Source organism: Electrona antarctica (genome assembly GCF_951216825.1).
Source record: "Electrona antarctica genome assembly, chromosome: 10".
Lineage (NCBI taxonomy): Eukaryota > Metazoa > Chordata > Actinopteri > Myctophiformes > Myctophidae > Electrona > Electrona antarctica.
This window is the reverse complement of record NC_136791.1, coordinates 28592122-28611894: the sequence shown is the minus strand read 5'-3', so window position 1 is coordinate 28611894 and position 19773 is coordinate 28592122. Positions and strand designations below refer to the sequence as shown.

The following is a 19773-nucleotide window of genomic DNA, read 5'->3' as shown; positions in this document are numbered from 1 at the left end:
GGGGTAAAAGCAGGGATAGGAGGTTGTCCGAAAAAAATCCTGGAGATTTGACTCGGCGGGCACCGCCGAGGGAGTTCGCGGATGCCCTTCACACATTAGTCAGTCCCAGTGCTAATGGACTTTTTTTCTCCTGGATGGATGTGTCTGTAACTGGGTTAACAAAATATTGTTATTGTCTGTGTATGTGCAGTCGCAAGATCCTGCACCGGGGGACGTTTAACAGAGGCCGAATACAGCGAAAACAACCCCTGCGGTAATGGACAATTACAAAGGGATAATGTTACGCGCCGCACAGTCCCAGCTGTAGAAGACGGAGCAGCTGTAGTGTAGTGTAGAGCGGCTCACAATGACTTTTACCATAAACTGCAGGTTTGCCCTCTCTCTGTCTCTCCGAGGACGTCCTTGGCACTTCAGCTCCAGGGGGGGGGGGGGGGGTCTGATCTAATAAGAGAATGGAGGCAATATGATGCAGCTCAATATTTGTACCGCTCCAATGTCACACATGTTCCAGAACACGGTGTTAACCTTTGACCTATGGGTGGGTGGGTGAGTGAGTCATTGCAAACAAATATTGTCCTGGCCCGAGGTGCAGATTGTCTAAAACTCTAAATCGTTAGTTCTACAGCATTAGAACTTAGAATTGTTATATGATTGGATTCAATGCCATATTGAGGCTGTAAGGTTTTCAAGGTTTGCAAATGTTTAGTGTTTTGTCCTGTCCATGTACGTTGTATGTAATTGTCTCCACCAGGCCGAAGGCATGGGGAGAGAGTATGTTTTGCACTCCGTCCGTGTGTGAGTCTGTCTGTGTGTGTGCGTCTGTTACCAGCTAATCTCCGGCACCGTTAACCTGGTCGATGCCAAATTTTGCACACACACTCCCTAGATGCCAACGATGAACCTCTGTCACATTTTTGGATATTACTCCTCCAGATTCTGTCCAAAAATCCTCGGTCCTTCGTCGGCTATTTTAAAACCGGAAGTAAGAGCGCATCCTGTCCGTCGTTCAATCGGGTCCCCAACTTGTGAGACGATAATAAACCGGAGCGATAAACATGTAACATGTAGTAACCGGGAATAATAATAATTGAAACCAAAAATGTAAGACACCAAATATAAAGGGACCCATAAAAATGTGTCTGCGACCCACAAATGGGTCCAGACCCACTGTTTGGGAAACGGTGGTACACTGTACTATAGACATTAAACCAGACCCACTGTTTGGTGGTATATAGACAGTAAACCAGACGGCGATGGATGCGATAAATAACAATAATATCGTCCACACTCCTTTTGTGGTATTTGTTAGGGGTGGGACGATATGGGTACCTCACGATACGATATATATTGCGATATTAGGCCCTCGATAACGATAATATCACGATATTGGATATATTGCGATATTTGCGATATATAGATATATTGTATGAAATTTCATCAATGATATATCACGATATCTGCAACTACAAAATACTTGGAACTGAAAAAAACACTATTTTCGTGCTCGAACACAGGGAGGGACACACACATAGCTGTCTATATAGGAGTGGTTGCACCACTCAAACACTAAATTAATACTCAATAAACTCCCCCTTTGACTCATACCCTCATCATAATACCTCACAAACACCACCAACTGACCATTATCACTGGTATCATTATAATACTTCACAAACGCCACCAACTGACCATTATCACTGGTATCATCATAATACCTCACAAACACCACCAACTGACTATTATCACTGGTATCATCATAATACCTCACAAACACCACCAACTGACCATTATCACTGGTGGACTTGTCCACTGCTGGGGAAATGCATTCTGCATTTTGTATTCCCACAAAGCTGTTTGGACAAATCACCATCCAGTAATTCAGTACTTCTGGTTGCTGTGGAATGTGAGAGTGGGATTTGCTTTATTTTAGCTGTCATTTCCTCCTTTTCTAAACATGTTGTTCATCACTTCATTATGATTTTTTTTTCGATATCGATATTTTAATAATCGATATCGATTATTTATCGCGGGAGGACGTATCGATATATATCGCAATACCGATTTTTCAGCACACCCCTAGTATTTGTCACTGTATAATTTGTATACCAGAGAAATGAGGTATCTGCATTTGACCCTTCCCAGAGCCTTAGATATAGACAGAGTTACGCAAACTGCGTTCACTTCATGGGGCCAGTCCAATGGCGGCTCTCCTACATAGACTTCTATTGAGAATGGGGACAACCAACTGGGACAAGTCCTGGACCGGAAGTAGGCAGAAATGCATTGGACTCAGGCAACAGCCCAGCTTTAATGATCTTAAATCCCTTTATTTTAGATTGTTTTGTAGTAATCGTACAACATAAACATTAAAGAGACTTTAGTTGTTACTGTACAATACTTTAAAACAGTTGGCATGTTGCACACATGCTTAAAATAGCTTTTGTTTGCGCCACCCTCGTTGAAAACAATGTATTTCCAACTCCAGCTTGTCTCAGTTCAGGCTGCATGAACGCTCGAGCGCTCGGTTTCTGCCCCCTCAATGTCGCAACTCTTCTATTAGATGGCTCTGCCCCATCCTAAGGGCGCGTTCGGAAATACTGCACCGGAGCACACTCGCCTATTAGTTTGCATTGCACAGTGCGCTCAGTGCGCTATTTCCGAACGCGGCGTAACAGGAGGAGCAGTGGGCGGGGTGCTACGGGGGGCAGTGCCTCTGGGAGCGATTGGGGTTAAGAGTCTTGCTCAGGGTCACACATTGACACATTGCTGACCTGGGATCAAACCAGTGTTGTTTTTGTCGACTAAGACGAAAAATAAATGGAAACTAAATGAAAACTATAAGCTATGACGACTAAAACTAAGACTAAATATATTGACAATTTCGTCAACAAATAAAAACTAAACTAAAATGTTAGGAAGGGACTAGTGGACAAGAGATCCAGTATAAGTCATTTTACACTTGGTTGCATGCTGAAAATAGCAGATCTACAAGCGCGTTATTTTTGCTACAGCAAGTGTAAAATCAGCCATTATGGCGGCATCAAGGCCCGCCAAAATATATTTTAGTCGACTAAATCAACTGTAGATTTAGTCGACTAAAATCTTATGATATTTATAGTCGACTAAAACTAGACTAACACTAAAACATTCCAGGTGACTAAAATGTGACTAAAACTAAATTAAGTTTCATTCCAAAGACTGACTAAACTAAAATTGAAATTTGCTGCCAAAAACAACACTGGATCGAACCTGGGACAACCAGGGGCGTCTGGCTCTCCAGGCGGGCTCCCTAACCACTCGGAGAACCTGGGACAACCAGGGATGTCTGGCTCTCCAGGCGGGCTCCCTAACCACTCAGAGCATAGTCTTGCGTATGTAGCCAGACAACTATTCCACAATCTCCGAATGCTATAGGGGGAGGGCGTAGTGACGCACACGTTCGGTAGGATTTTGGCTTATTTGGGAGCCATCTTCCTGCCTACATGTAGGCTAGTAGGATGCTACGCTACTTGGCTGCCAGTCTGTAGTTCGTAAGTTTGCTTGTCAGTGACGCTGGTGTGTACACTGTCACGGCAGTACACCATCTTCCATCTCTGATATCTTTGACTTGTCACAACTCTTCTACTCTATGGCTCTGGATCGACGGTGGTATTATTATTATTCGCCGAGAAAATGTTTGGGTGTTCTGATCTGATAGCCGCCTCCCCTCCCCTCACGTCAAAACAGTTCTCAATGTTTACATCTTATTTGACGAGAAGTGGACATATCCTTATGGAACCAGGGAGAGGGGGAGAAACACCACGAGAGTGACGAGTGATCAGTCAAACATGTGTTCTCTCCGCAAATAAATGTAGTGGAGTAAAAGTACAATATTTGCCTCTGAAATGCAGTGGAAGTAAAATTATTGGAAATTGGAAATACTCCTGTAAAGAATAAAGCCATTTTATCATATTAGTGAGGACCATATATATGAAGATAGGTTGAAAAGTGGTGAAGTGGTCCTTTAAGATTTTACATCATATTTGATTTGGCTTTTGTTCTAGACTAGAGGTACTAGAAATGTGTGATTATATTTATTTTCTATTTATTTATTTATTTTTTATAATTCTTATCCCACGATTTTGTAACCCATTTTTCACCACTGTGTCAATTATCTAATGTGATCCTGGGCTCTACACACCCTCCGCCAACCTGCAGGGAGAGCAACGGACTTGAACTCATGCTTCCTTCATGCCTGAGTGTCCAAGTCGCTCCTTTACACCTAACAGGGGGGAGTTTCCCTGGTTGGACGTAGCGTGCGTGGAAGGAACACGTTATTTCAACCAGTTCCTTTCCCCTCCATCAGGCGCCCCGGCTGGCCAGGGGGAGGTAGTTTAGAGACCAGGATTACTGCATGTTTTTGTGAGGGTACCTACCCTAGGGGACACGGGGAGAACATGCAAACTCCACACAGAAAGGCCCTTTTGCCAACCCCGCATCGGGTATGGGCGCTGATGACACGGAGGAGAGGACACGCCGCCAGCGCCCACAGCATCCCCAGCGGGAATCGAACCCAGGACCTTCTAGCTGTGACGCGACAGCACCACCAGTAACGACTGTGCCACCGTGCCCCTTGAAATGTGTGATATATATTTCACTCTTTTTACATTTTTAATTTTTTTTGCTGGTGAAAACCGATTAAATAATCCGGTTCCGATACCGATGTGGCATTTTTATGGCCGATATGGCCGATTCCGATTATGCTACAGATTATATGGTGCATCCCTACCAGGAATGTGAGCGACTCCACACTGTGTTAACCCAAGTGTGACAAAGCCATGCAGTGGCTGGACATTCCTGGAGTCCTCCACCATCGTCTTTCTAGAGTTCCACATTGATCTGGTCTGGTGGCAGGGCAGCGCACCAGGAATCCAGATGGTGGTCCTCCTCCCTGTTAACAGACTCATCCCTGTGTTGGAGATTAGATCGATGACTTTTGTATCGTTCGCAAAACGTCAGGAATTGAATCAGGAGCTGGTTGGTGTGGAATGCTCAAGGTGCAGCTGTTGATGTATCGCGCGTACATGCAGACCTGCTTAGCCAGCCACACATTCTGCAGTGCTTCCTGTCTATTAGGAAATCAATGATCAACCTGCAGGTTGATCTTGTGTTTAGAGCTATAGGACGATGAGTGCAGAGCTTAGGTCCACAAACAGAGGGAATGGGCCAGTGGCTGCAGGGACGTGCAGAGAGTGTTAGAGAGGCAGGGGCTGAAATCCCGTAAGAGGGCACACTTTTGGACAAAAAATTCTAAAATAGCAACATGTTGAGAGCTTGTAGATCAGCTATTTTCGGGGCGCAACCCAGCACTCTTTAGCTAGTGGAGATGCAGGTGTAACGACATGGATTTCTAAACAAATTTGTTCAACGCAAAATGCTGCGTTCCAAGTTCAGGAGACTTCGGGGGGAAAAAGCAATTCTCCTGAATGCTGCCTTCTGGCATGGCATGGAAAGGAGTGGCATTTTTGCATCTCTTTCACCGTAAATGCTGCATTCATGGTCTGGACTCTGGAAAGGGCAGTTGTTTTACAGATGGGTAAAAAATGGCAGGGGCTGAAGCCCCCTTTGATGTCTATGTGTGCACGTCCCTGGCCAGTGGTTCTCAAACTGTGGTGCGTGTTGAGTATGTCATCTAACTGCATGGGGTTGAGGAGGGGGGTCCATGATGAATTGAGGTGGGATACCATGAGGCACTCATACTGTAGGACATACATGGGCAACTGGCGGCCCGCGGGCCACATGCGGCCCCCACCCATCACTTAATGTGGCCCTCAGGTTAATATAGGAACATTGATATATTAGTGATTTCAGCTAATTACTAGTATTAAAATGTAAAAACTTTTTTATGTCCAATGTATTTGTGTATGTTCATAAAGTTAACATAACTATAACTAAATGCATTTTAAATTAAATACAAATGTTACTTTTCAGGATTCCAATTCAAAAATAGCAAAAACAATAATAAAATAAAATCAGGATTTCAATTAAAATATGGCAAAAATAGCCGATCTACAAGCTCAATTTGAGCTTGTAGATCAGCTATTTTCTGCTACGACAGTAATATGCAATGTGGCCCCTCTGGAGTGAGTGTGGAAATATAGTGGCCCTCTCCAGCTTCAAAGTTGCCCACCCCTGCTGTAGGACTTCACAGATGATTTGAAGCAGGCAGCTATAGGCACATTGCACTAGAGTTGGTGTTAAAGATGCAAGTGAACATATTTCATATTTACAATCTCTAGTTAGCCACATAAACCCTATAGACATTGTTGTATGTCAAATACGAAAATAGCACGTTGTGTTGTGTCGATCTGCTATTTTTGCTGGATGTTATATTTTTTTGCCAAATGTTGATCTGTTTTTGCTAAATGTTGACCTATTATTGAGAGTCACATGTTTAATGTAAATGTTTCACAGTTCACCAGAGGTTAAAAAGAAAGAGATTTAGTTTTCAAATTAAATAACACCTGACCAGCTTTAATATTCTGTCCACTCCTTAGAGTATATATGAAAGGTCCACTCTCATTTGCTCTTCCTTGTGATGGCTTCAGTTCTGGTCTTTTAACTTTGGCACTTATAATAGGAATATTTTTTTCCTCAATTTATCTGTAAAAGTGCTCAGCTGAGCAGGGGGTTCAGCTGCTTTCACTTCTTAAATGATATTGAACGTGTAAAAAGTACAAGTATCACTTTCACAAAAAGACCGTTTGCAATGCAGTATTGATCCTACTGTAAAGATGGGTTACTGCACATGTGGAAATACTGTGTGTGCATGTTGAAGTTGAAAGCATGCACATTGAAAATGTTACAGTGATGTCTTGTGTCATGTGGGGATCGGAGGGAAAGCTTTTTTATTGAACTTTGATCTGACGTTGTGGATGACTGATAAAGGAATCTGTCAAAGGGTGTTACTTGCAGATTTAACAAATGTGTCATTAGTCATTGGAACAGCTCTATCTTTTCCTGTGAGAAGAGAGATTTCCTCCTCCCTTATTTGATTTGGCCAGATCAATGATTGGGATTACATTGTTTTTACAGCACTTTATGCGGCAAAGAGGTTTTCAATTAACTAATGTACAGATTACCATCAATCTTCTCAACCTCCCGAAGGCCATCCCTTTCCTCCCCAATTTGTCGCGACCTAGAGATAACTAGGAATCTTTGATTAGCTTCCCCACCTCGTTGACGTGCATGCCTTCACATCCGACAGGGCGGACATCGGCTGCTTCCTCCACGCCGTCCATCACATGCACTCCCTCAGGGAACACTATCCCTCCTGTATGTCCCTGTAGAACAAGGGTGCCCACACTTTTTGGACTTGAGAGCTACTTTGAAAATGACCAGCTCAACAAGATCTACCCACCAAAAAAAACTATTAAACCATTGCTGAAAATAGTTTAAATATGTATCTGAGGCCGAGGAGGCTTTGGAATACCGGAGCTGGCATTACATATAAGACAAATGCACTTGGAATGCGAAATAGAGCGGGAGAAATGGAATAGGTAGGGGTTTGTTGTATTAATTTGTAATGCTATACCAATGTTTTTGTACACAACAACACTCTTGAAAACAAAATAGGCCTATTGCATTGTGGGTTTGAGCTGACCCTTTTGATGTCAATCAAGTCACCTTAATTCAAGTGGCAGATGCCACTATTTAAATTAAATATTCCTTAGGCACATGTCATGTGATCTACCTGCACAGCCTTTGTGATCTACTGGTAGATTGTGATCTATACCTTTTGGGCCCCCCTGGTCTAAAGGCTATCTGCAGGTTATCTCTATAAGTTGCTATAGGCAGCTGTATAAACACATTGTGAGGGTTTATCACTCAGGAAGACCACCTGCACCTGGGGCTATCCTGGTTGATCAGAGCCATCTTTATGACAGGAGGCTCAGATATTTATCTATGCATTTTATTATACTACAGTGCCTGTCACAGTTCTAATACAATCAATACAGCCAGCATGGAATTGTGGACAAAATCTTCACATGGCGAATAAATAATGGGCCTTGATGTGAAAAGGGTTGAAAACCACTGCCCCAGGCAGGGGCACCTGGCAGGGTGTGTAGCCTGTGTGGCTCTAGGCCAGGGGTGCCCACGCTTTTTTGACTTGAGAGCTACTTTAAAAATCACCAGCTCAACAAGATCTACCCACCGAATACCATTGCTGAAAATAGTCATGGAATAGGTAGCGTTTTTTGTATTTAATTTGTAATCATACCGACTTTTTTGCACAGCAACACTCTTGAAACTATAAGATTGTGCATTGTGGGTTTGGGGGTGCATACTTAGTTTAGACTAGTCATTGGTTAGACATGGGTTAAAAATAATTTTAATTCAAGTGGCAGATGCAAAAAATATTTCTTTTTTTTAAATATTCTTTAGGTGCATGTCATGCGATCTACCTGCACAGCCTTTGTGATCTACTGGTAGATCGCGATCTACCTTTTGGGCACCCCTGCTGTAGAAGATGTTCTGATTGACAACCGTTTCCTGGGCCTCTAGCACATTTAGACCTGAGGACCATTCTACAAATGTCTTCTAACTCCTGACAGTTCTGATGTTTCTGTATGTCAGTGGTTCTCAAACATTTTCATGTCAAGGACTCCCAAAAATATATGTAGTTGGCCGCCGACCTGCATCTGAAAATATGTTGTTTCAGGGACCCCACAGAAGCAAGGCTTTGAGTTAAAAACGTTCGCTTTGTAAGAATATATATTCAAAGATTTGTGCCACATTTTCACAATTTTTCAAAAATAGCAGACCTACAAGTTCATAGCGCGGCACTCGGTGCCACGCTATGAGCTTGTAGATCTGCTATTTTTCAATAGCTAAAGTATAATGCTTAAAACACCAAAAGGGGTTCCCACCTAAAATGGGCTAGTCTCTCAAGTCAGCGAGGATATAGCAGCGTCACACACACACACACATACCGTTTTATTTGATCTGTATTATCAGATCAGATTAGTAGAGCTACGCCCAAATATTTGTCAATATTTGTGTAACACGTACACATGGTGCCACTGTAGTTCGTGTGGTGTATCAGCCAACGCGTATCAGCCAACGCAGGAAAGCTGGAAGTACCCTCACTAAAAACGCTGGGACAACGCTCCACACGTCCCAAACTCTTCTCCCTTCTGGCCCCAAAACTGTGGAATGCACTTCCCGTTGCAATCAGAACTGCAGCATCACTCCCAATATTTCGCCGTAGTCTGAAAACCCACCTTTTCAGACTCCATCATGGCCCATAGCACTTACCCTACCCCCTTAGATAGCACTTTTTAGACTTATAGCATGTCATGTAGACAGCACAATAATTGCATTGTATGTAGTCATAGCACTTCATAGTACATATGTATAGCATAGTATAGTATATATGTATAGTGTCATTATATATGTTCTAGTTACGTTCTTAGCTTACGCATGTTTCATGATAAATGCATTTTATATATGTGATGTATTCCCATGCTTTTTTGTTATTGCCTAATGTAAATCGCTCTGGATTAAGAGCGTCTGCTAAATGCCTAAATTGGTGTAACACTATATATATATTGTGTGTGTGTGTGTGTGTGTGTGTGTGTGTGTGTGCGTGTGCGTGTGCACACGGATTAGGAACTCTTATCTGATTGTAATGTCCTGTGTGTGTGTGTTCCAGTGTCCTGGTCCTGGCTCAGGGTACCTGGGGTTTTGCAGCGGCTGGGATTCACCTACTTTGTGATGTCTCTGATGCAGACCTTGTGGGGGCAGAAAGAGGTCCCTTTGCGAGCGGTGAGCAGCTCAGACAAGTTGTATTTCATTCATTCCAGGAGGCTCTGAAGGCCCATTCCAGGAGGCATGCAGGGGTATTGTTTTTGGACATGACATAAATCCTGTATGATGCAGCATCCAGTGGTGGAAAGTAACTAAGTACATTTACTCAAGTACTGTACTTCCTCAACTTTGAGGTATTTGTACTATTATTTTATTTATTTATTTCCAATTTCCAGTATTTTTTTGTTTTGTTTTATGAGATACATATACTTTTACTGCACTAGATTTATGTGAAAACTTTAGTTACTATTTACTTATATTTTGACAAAAAAATTTTTATTACATTTCGGCCATTTGAAAATAGCCGATCTACAAGCTCACAATGCGTATACATTTTGATACGAATACTTTTGCGCTTTTTTTTTACTCATGTGAATTTGGAATTCCCGGACTTTTACTTGTAACGTAGTATAATTCTACATTGCAGTATTGCTACTTTTATTTAAGTAAAAGATGTGAGTACTTTTTTTCCAACACTGTTTTTTTGTTTTGGACTTGACATAAATGGTGTGCGATGTGATGCAGCATCACTGGTGGAACCCAGTCCAGGATGTGGTTCTTTACTGGCCAGAGTGGCTCTTCATCATCCTCTTGGAGAGCATATGGCTGTGCATCACCTTCCTCATGCCGGTGCCCAACTGCCCCACGTGAGTCAAGTCCTTCCTTCCTTCCTTCCGCATAAATCTTAAAAGCCACGCTTTTACCATCATGTGATGTTTTTTGACCACGTCGTTGCATGCTGCTCATTATGCACTTTTACTCGAGTACATTTTGAATTCCGGACCTTTTACTCGTCATAACGGAGCTAGTTCCACATTGCAGCGTTGGTACTTTTACTTAAGTACAACATCTGAGTACTTTTTCCCAGCACTGAACCTTTGTGTCACTGGTGTTATGAGCCACCGTGATTTATGGGCGTGCGGTGGAAGCTTCAGAGGGCATAATTAGCCAATCTCAGTGTGTCGTGTGCAGTGAGAGGCGCGGAGGCAAGAGGGATCCATCTTCCTCGCTCTGCGTCACCCTCTCGTCCCCATCCCTCTCCCTCTCTCCCTCTCTCTCTGTCTCCGTACTGCCCCCCCCCCCCCCCCCCCCCTGTGCCTGACCCCTGCATGGCATGGCTAGTTTGAAATACAATGTCTTTTAAACCCATGTAGACCCGAGGACGTTTCTTTTAAACCCATGTAGACCTGAGGACGTTTCTTTTAAACCCATGTAGACCTGAGGATGTTTCTTTTAAACCCATGTAGACCTGAGGACGTTTCTTTTAAACCCATGTAGACCTGAGGACGTTTCTACAAATGTCTTCTAAATCCTGACAGTTTTCTGAAAAACCCTATGTTTCTATGTCAGTTGTTCTCAAACATTTTCATGTCAAGGATCCCCGAAAATATAGGTAATTGGCCGCCGACCCCCCATCTGAAAATATGTTGTTCCAGGGACTCCCCCTCCCCCCCAGAAGCAAAGAGTTACAAACGTTCACTCTGAAAGAATATGTATTCAAAGATTTGCGCCACATTTTCAATATTGTTCAAAAAAGATTGTTCAAAAAAACAATTGAAATTGAATTGAAAAATAGCAGATCTTCAAGCTCATAACTCGGCACCGAGTGCCGCACTACAAGCTTGTAGATCTGCTATTTTTCAATAGCTAAAGTATAACATAATGCTTAAAACACCTGGGGGTTTTTATGTGTGTCATTTGGTGTCTTAGATATTTTAGTCATGACGCCATCCATGTTCATGACCAAACCCTAGTCAGACTTCATTCACTTAATTTTTCTGGCCATATAGGGAGCAAATTTCAAATTTGCTACTGTTGTTATTATCTACTACAAATACTTCACTGATTAACATTGAGTTTCTTCCAGCTTTGAAATGTCCCTTTAATCTTGTGAGATGGAAAGGGCACTGATGCCTATCCTGCAGCTCTTGTGTTTTAACCCCCAGTGTTTGGTTCCATGCCAAGGAGCGCCCTTTTGTGAAATGGATTAAAAATGTTTTAGAAAGAAAGTAAGAGTGTGTGTGTGTGTGTGTGTGTGTGTGTGTGTGTGTGTGTGTGTGTGTGTGTGTGTGTGTGTGTGTGTGTGTGACTGTGTGTGATACCCCCCCCCCCCCCCCCCCCCTGTCCAATTGCCCCCCCTGGGGGCCTGGGCCCCCACTGTGAAAACCTCCTGTGATATATACTGTATGTTATTTCTCCTTAATAGAGGTTATTTAGGAGCTGGTGGAATTGGCGATGAAGGCCTCTACCCTAACTGCACTGGTGGTGCTGCAGGATACATCGATAGCTGGATGTTCGGTGACAACATGTTCAGATACCCCACGTGCAAGGTACAGCATTTTATTTCATGTTCAGATACCCCACGTGCAAGGTACAGCGTTTTATACCATGTTCAGATACCCCACGTGCAAGGTACAGCGTTTTATATCATGTTCAGATACCCCACGTGCAAGGTATACGGCATCTTATACTGTATCATGTTCAGATACCCTACGTGCAAGGTACAGCGTTTTATACCATGTTCAGATACCCCACATGCAAGGTACAGCATCTTATATCATGTTCAGATACCCTACGTGCAAGGTACAGCGTTTTATACCATGTTCAGATACCCCACATGCAAGGTACAGCGTTTTATATCATGTTCAGATACCCCACATGCAAGGTACAGCGTTTTATATCATGTTCAGATACCCCACGTGCAAGGTACAGCATCTTATACTGTATCATGTTCAGATACCCTACGTGCAAGGTACAGCGTTTTATACCATGTTCAGATACCCCACGTGCAAGGTACAGCATTTTATATCATGCCTCGTCAATCATGCAAATGACAAAGCCACGTGCGGAAGGAATGAATTAATGCGCCGTCGATTAACGTGGTTGCTCATTTCTCATCTTGTGTGTTTCCAGGAGATGTATCGGACTACACAGCCCTTCGACCCAGAGGGGGTTCTGGGTACAATCAACTCTGTTGTCATGGGATTCATGGGGATGCAAGTAAGCTCCGCCTCGCATATTTCTCTGTTGTATTTGAACTTAGGCTTTTTATGAAGAAGAATATCATAAATGTCAAACATTCAGTTATTCCAAACATTGCTATTATTATAGTCGCCCCAGTAGCTCTTCATAACATTAATCTTATTTGTGTGGACAGAGATTTCAAAGGGGTTGTGAGACCATTATTGAGTTAGCACAGGGGTTGTCTAAGCCCTAAGGCAGTGGTTCCCAAAGTGGGGTCCTTGAGGGACTCCATGGGGTCCCCAGCTAAATGATAGTTTGGAACCAAATGGACCCTTATGGGTCTGTAACTCAGAGTGTACAAATGTGTACAAATTTGTACACTCTCAGAGTTAAATTAACTTTGATTTTACAATATAAATTGGGGTTCCCAGAGATAGAAATGTCATTCAATGGGGTTCCGTAGACTAATGCATGTCAAACTGGGGGTCCTTGAAATTAAACGGGTTGAGAATCACTGCTAGAGCCGTGAAAATCTTCTCTTATGGGGGTCCCTGGCATATGTTTTCAAATGGGGGTCTGCGTGCTAATGAGTGTCAATTTGGGGGTCCTTGACATGAAAAAGTTTGGGAACCACTGGTCTAAGGAGCCTCCGCCTAAGTGCACAGCTGCCCTCCATTGTTAACGCAGAATGTTTTTTGTCAGAAAATGAAGAAAGAGCTCCGGGTCTTTGGGCCCGGATAGGAGTCTCAGCGGCACCTCGCTCACTCTTTGCACAGTGTCGCATGTAAGCATTTTCTCTTTCCTGCAGTGGGAAGAGTTGCCACGCAAAAAGCAGCCACATTACTCAATTCCCGGCGGACGTTTAGCATTGAGCCCTTCAGTCATCGGGTCTCAGACAACACGCCAGGTGTCTGCTGCCCTCCCAATGTTGTTTGCCCCCGTGCTAATGTCCTCAGCTGAGACACATTCATCATCACCAAATTAATCAGAGGTGATGGGGGATGACTTACAGCCCACATCTGGCTCCATGGGACAGGGAGCAATGTGACCGCCACGTCAGGGACACGTCCCTGGACTATTCTGTTACCAAGGGCAAAGGATTTGACATGCGGATTGTTGGGGATTGTCTCGTTAAACATATGATTGGTTGGGTAAAAAGAGAGGATCCGGGCACTCAAAGTTAAAAAATGAGTAACGCCTTTATTCAATTAAAAGGCAACTGCCAATTGTTCATTCTTGCCCTGATGAAGACCTTGTTGGCAGTTGCCTTTTTAATTTAATAAAGGCGTTCCTCATTTTTAACTTTGAGTGCCCGGATCCTCTCTTTTTGTCTCCACCAGGCCGAAGGCATGGGGAGAGAGTATGTTTTTCACTCCGTCCGTCAGTCCGTGTGTCCGTGTGTCCGTGTGTCCGTCCGTCCGTCCGTCCGTGTGTCCGTCCGTCTGTGAACAGCTAATCTCTGGCACCGTTGGCTTGATCGCAGCCATACTCTGTACACACACTCCCTGGATGCCAGAGCTGAACCTCTGCTCCAAAGTTTTCACATTGGCCTGTTATAGCGCCACCAGGAGGCCGCTTTGTGCAAAACAAAAGTTTTGACAGTACACCTACAGATTTTGGCCAAACATTACGCAAATTGGTACACAGTCTCTCTAGAGCCATTCAACGAAACGGGTCTTTCAGATTTTTCAGACTCCATCCTGATTGGCTACGATTGGCTTCAAAAGTTCGCAGGAGTGCTCCGTTTCAAACAAAATGCTGCAAATCATGAACACATTGTGTGATTTCCGTGAAATTTTGCACGCATATTCCCACTAGGCCGAGGAAGAAATGCCACTTGAATATTTTCAACTCAGCCTCATGGTGGCGCTATAACTGGCCGATTTGTGTTTTTACCTATAACTGCACCGATCTGTGTAAAACCATGTATGCACACTCCCTAGAGGTCAAGGAAAAACCTTTGCCTGGAAGTTTTCACATCTGCTCTTTATAGCGCCACCAGGAGGCCTACATTTGTAAAACACATTTTCTAATATTACTCATTCAGATTTTATCCAAATTTCACGCAAATCGGTACACATGCTCTCCATAGTCATGTGATCATGTGATTTGTTTGATTTCTCATAATTATCCATCCTGATTGGCTACGATTGGCTTCTAAAGTTTTCAGGAGTAGCCCGTTTTGTACAAATCGCCACAACTCCTCAACGCAGCATCCGATTGCGGTGAAACTGTGCATGCCTATTCCCACTACTAGGCGGAGGAAGAAATGCCACTTGACAGTTTTCAAATCAGCCTCATGGTGGTGCTACAACAGGCCAAGTCACACACACACACACACACACACACACACACACACACACACACACACACACACACACACACACACACACACACACACACACACACACACACACTCCTATCCTCCTGGTGGAGACCTGTGCCCAGGGCACTTTTTCTAGTTATCTATGTCTTGCTCCCGTTTTTGATCGTTGTGAGCACCTTTTTATCATCATCACGTTTTGCTATCTCCGTTGAGCACCTGGTTAGTTCCTCTTGTTCTCATATGATTGGTTGGTTTGTAGTCTCTGTGCTTATCTCTGTCTGTCTCTTTTTTTTTTTTTTTTTACAGGCGGGGAAAATTATTATTTTCTTCAGAAGGAAAGATGTCCATATCATGTCACGGTTCCTGTTATGGGCTGTTATCCTGGTATGTTGCATCGCATTGATGTTAGTCTACTCCTGTATCTCCATGTCACGTCGTAGACTACATTATTGTTACCGTATATAACTGAAATCATGGTCATTAAACAGAAGGCCATACAGTATGACTCACAGAGCAGCGTAATTGGAAGCTCTATGATGTGTTCTGCTTTGCCTTAGCAGGTAATGTATTTTCCAGCTACTCGATTATTAGTCATAGCTGCCGAAACTGTTCATTAGCAGTACTTATGTAGTAGCCTGTGTGTGTGTGTGTGTGTGTGTGTGTGTGTGTGTGTGTGTGTGTGTGTGTGTGTGTGTGTGTGTGTGTGTGTGTGTGTGTGTGTGTGTGTGTGTGTGTGTGTGTGTGTGCGCGCGCGCGTGTGCGTGTGCACGCGCGATGTGAATATATTGAAACAACATACATTATTGTGCGTGTATTTCCGGGCAGACATGGTATCCGTCCGCCACCCCAGGGGACACACACTGTCTCTCATTGCCGCTGTGTCCCACGTGCGGTTTTTGAACGTTACAATTGTACATATTACTTACATTGGGCTCCAACACAGAAAGCTCAGGTTCTCCTCCTCCTCGCCACATCATCTGGACTTCGCTGAAGAGCACGGTCAGCTCATTCGTTTAACCCAGACTCAACACACATGTACAGTATAGAGACTATAGACCAAACAGATGATTTTACAGATAAAATGGTTTTGTTTGTTTTCCTTCTTTTTCTTTTACTGTGCACTTACAGTAAATCGATTCAGGTGCATGACGTTAGTGCACTGAATGTAAAGATAAATAAATCTTAAACACACTTAAGATGTTGAATACTAGAGTTCTGCTTGGATAGCATGGAGGTTATATAGTTTTGATACTCATTCTGGGTGGTCTCGAGATAAATGAAAAAACAAAATGGGAGAGAGGCAAGCTGGTCACTATTTCATTTAGAGAGGGAATGTGTCCCTCAGGGAAAAGCCAAGTGCTACATGAGACGAGCCGTCTCACGTCACGTGCATTCGTAAACCTACCAAAAGGAAGTCAGCCGGCGCTAACGAGATGGACAACATATCTCGCGTTTTGGTACGTTGTCCACATTGTGTGAAGTGTGAAGTTTGTGCGCAGCCTATTTCTTCTCATGCCGTTAGAGCGATGCTGCTCCTTTTCCAGAGAGGGCTGGTCAGCAGTGGTGGGGAAAAAAGTACTCACATTTTGTACTGTAGTAAAAATACTGCAATATAGAAATACTCCGTTACAAGTAAAAGTCCAGAATTCAAAAATGTACTTAAAGAACTAAAAGTAAAAGTAGTCATACAGAATGTCTCATTTCAAGTTTTCAAAATGTCTAAAAATCTTTTGAAAACAGCAGGTCTACAAGCTCACAGTGTGTGCATTGTGAGCTTGTAGACCTGCTTAATAGTCAAAGTAATTAAAGGAACTAAAGTTTGAAAACTTTAGTTCCTTTAATTACTTTGATTATTAAGCCGGTAAATGTAGTGCAGTAAAATAACAACATTTGCCTCTGAGATGTAGTGGAGTAGAAGTAAAAGTATTGGAAATTGGAAATACTCAAGTAAAGTACTTTAATATCTTTAATATCTAAAAATTGCACTTAACCCATTTAGACCTGGGAACGATTCTACAAATGCCTTCTAAATCCTGACAGTTTTCTGATGTCAGTCGTTCTCAAACATTTTCATCTCATGGACCCCCAAGATTTTATGTAATTGGCCGCCGACCCCCATCTGAAAATATGTTGTTCCAGGGACACACCCCCAAACGATTTGAGTTAAAAAACGTTTGCTCTGAAAGAATACATTCAAAGATTTGTGCCACATGTTCAGGATTTAAAAAAAAAATTGCAGATCTACAAGCTCATGAGCTTGTAGATCTGCTATTTTTCAATAGCTAAAGTGTAACATAATGCAGTAGTATTATAGTATAGTGCTTAAGTAAATGTACTTGGTGACTTTCCACCACTGCTGGTCAGAGAGTCCATGATGCAGAGCAGACATCCTGGCCGGTGACCTGTTAGCGACGATGGACAGGAGTTAGCTGTGTCACAGTGCCTTTGAAAATCACACCAGTCGGTCGAGGACAAGCCAAGAGTCCAATACACTCAGCCCGCGGAAATTAGAGGTCTTGTTTGTTGGGAACGTCAGCAGTAAAACACCCTGAAATGTTCCTGGAGAAAGAAAATATGATAGTTATAGTTAAGCGCTTTGAACCCTATAGTCTATAGTTAACCCATTTAGACCTGACGACGATTCTACAAATGTCTTCTAAATCATTTTTCAATCATTTTTCACGTTTTTTCAAAAATAGCAGACCTACAATCATGCAAATGACGAAGCCACGTGCAGAACAAATTAATGTGCCGTCGATTAACTGGGGTTTATTTTAACATTTTTGGGTGGATTTTATGATTACTGCCAGTAAAAAGGTACTACTGTATAGCTTGTTGGTGGGTGAGGTACTGTAGATGTGTATGAAAGCCTCATTTCAAATTCGATCATGTGTATTTAGTGTCGGTCTTTAGTAGACAAAAATGTCCTTCCTTTACATCTGTGCTGTTGAATCTTATTGACTATATCACTGTTTGGCTATGCAGTGTTGATTTCGTCGACTAAAACGAAGACGAAAAATGTTCGTCAACTACCTTTTTTCACTGAGGAAAACTAAATGGAAACTAAATTAAAACTAAGCTATGATGACTAAATATATTGACAATTTTGTCAACAACAAAAACTAAACTAAAATGTGGGACTCACTAGTGGACAAGAAATCCAGTATAAGTCATTTTACACCTGGTTGCATGCTGAAAATAGCTGATCTACAAGCTCACAACGCGTCACAGCGCAACACGTTGTGAGCTTGTAGATCGGCTATTTTCAGCAAGTGTAAAATCAGCCATTACGACGGCCTCAAGGCCCACCAAAATACATTTTAGTCGACTAAATCAACTGCAGATTTAGTCGACTAAAATCTTATGATATTTATAGTCGAATTAAAAATAGACTAACACTAAAACATTCCAGGTGACTAAAATGTGACTAAAACTAAATTAAGTTTCATTCCAAAGACTATGACTAAACAGAAATTGAAATTTGCTGCCAAAAACAACACTGTATGGCTATGTGGCTGCAGGGAAACCAAACAAATGACATCATGAGGCTCCTCCCAGATCCAGGCACAGGATGATAAAGTAATATATTTATGAAATGTAGAAAAACACATTAGATTTTGACTGTCCACATTTGCAGCACACAGTAGAATCCCCCAGTGTTCATTTTTACAGGTCCATTTGGTTATTATTTGTTTGTACACTCTCCGAGTTATAAAAGGATCAATTAATTAGTGAGTATTTTACTGTGTACTTGGGTATTTCTCCAAAATCACGACAAATCTATGAATTGTGCTGTAGGTGTAATATTATTTTATTTTATTTTATTTAACCTTTATTTAACCAGTAAAATCACATTGAGACCATAGTCTCTTTTACAAGTGCGCACTGGCCAAGAGAAGAGGCAAATAAATGTTACACAGCTCTGCCAGTAACAACAAATACAGGACATGACAAGACAAACATGTGACATCCGTAATACCAAAAACCTACTACCAGGGAGGCTCAGAGAGAGTCTAAATAGCTAACCACTAAACCAAGTAAACCAAGTGGAGTAAAAAAGACTAATAAGAACAATACATCAAGAAACTACTAAGCTAATATAAAACTAAGAACACAGCAATTGCTACTCGTCAAAGCAGGAGCAATGGCTGGAGAGTATGCAGGAGGCAAACCTCTTAAAAGTCACTAGGGGGATCAAGGAAGCCAATTTTAATCTGGTCTGTAGATCGTTCCACGCCCAGGGCCCAAAAAACGCAAGTTTTTTTTTCCCTGCCTCAGATTTGGTGTTGGGTACGACATAGCGCATCCAGGCATTTGATCTGAGGTTAAGCGAGTTTTGGACTAGTTAAAATTTAGAACTAATGTAAGAAGGGGAATTACCAAGAATGACTTTGTAGATAAAAGTGTACCAGTGTAGCAGCCTGTGAGATGCTAAGGAGGACCACCCTACTAAGGAGTAAAGAGTACAATGGTGTGTCCTGTAGGTGGAGCTGGTAATGAATCTCAAAGCAGCATGAAAAAGGGGATCAAGTCTGCCCAAAGCAGAGGAACAGGCGAATCGGTAAACAACATCGCCGTAATCAAGTTGCGACATGAAAAGGCCAGTGACCAGCCTTTTCCGTGAGGCAGAAGAA

General features: G+C 42.6%; 1 protein-coding gene across 1 annotated transcript in view; it reads left to right on the top strand.

Moving 5' to 3' along the window:
* The window catches only part of LOC306930802 (heparan-alpha-glucosaminide N-acetyltransferase), a 44105-nt gene that overhangs the window by 19189 nt on the left and 5143 nt on the right, over positions 1-19773 (top strand). Inside the window, exons 11-15 of the mRNA XM_079511897.1 lie at positions 9695-9807; positions 10375-10496; positions 12056-12179; positions 12763-12849; positions 15446-15523. Of these exons, the coding sequence (XP_079368023.1) occupies positions 9695-9807; positions 10375-10496; positions 12056-12179; positions 12763-12849; positions 15446-15523 (524 nt within the window). The remainder of the gene's footprint in view (positions 1-9694; positions 9808-10374; positions 10497-12055; positions 12180-12762; positions 12850-15445; positions 15524-19773) is intronic.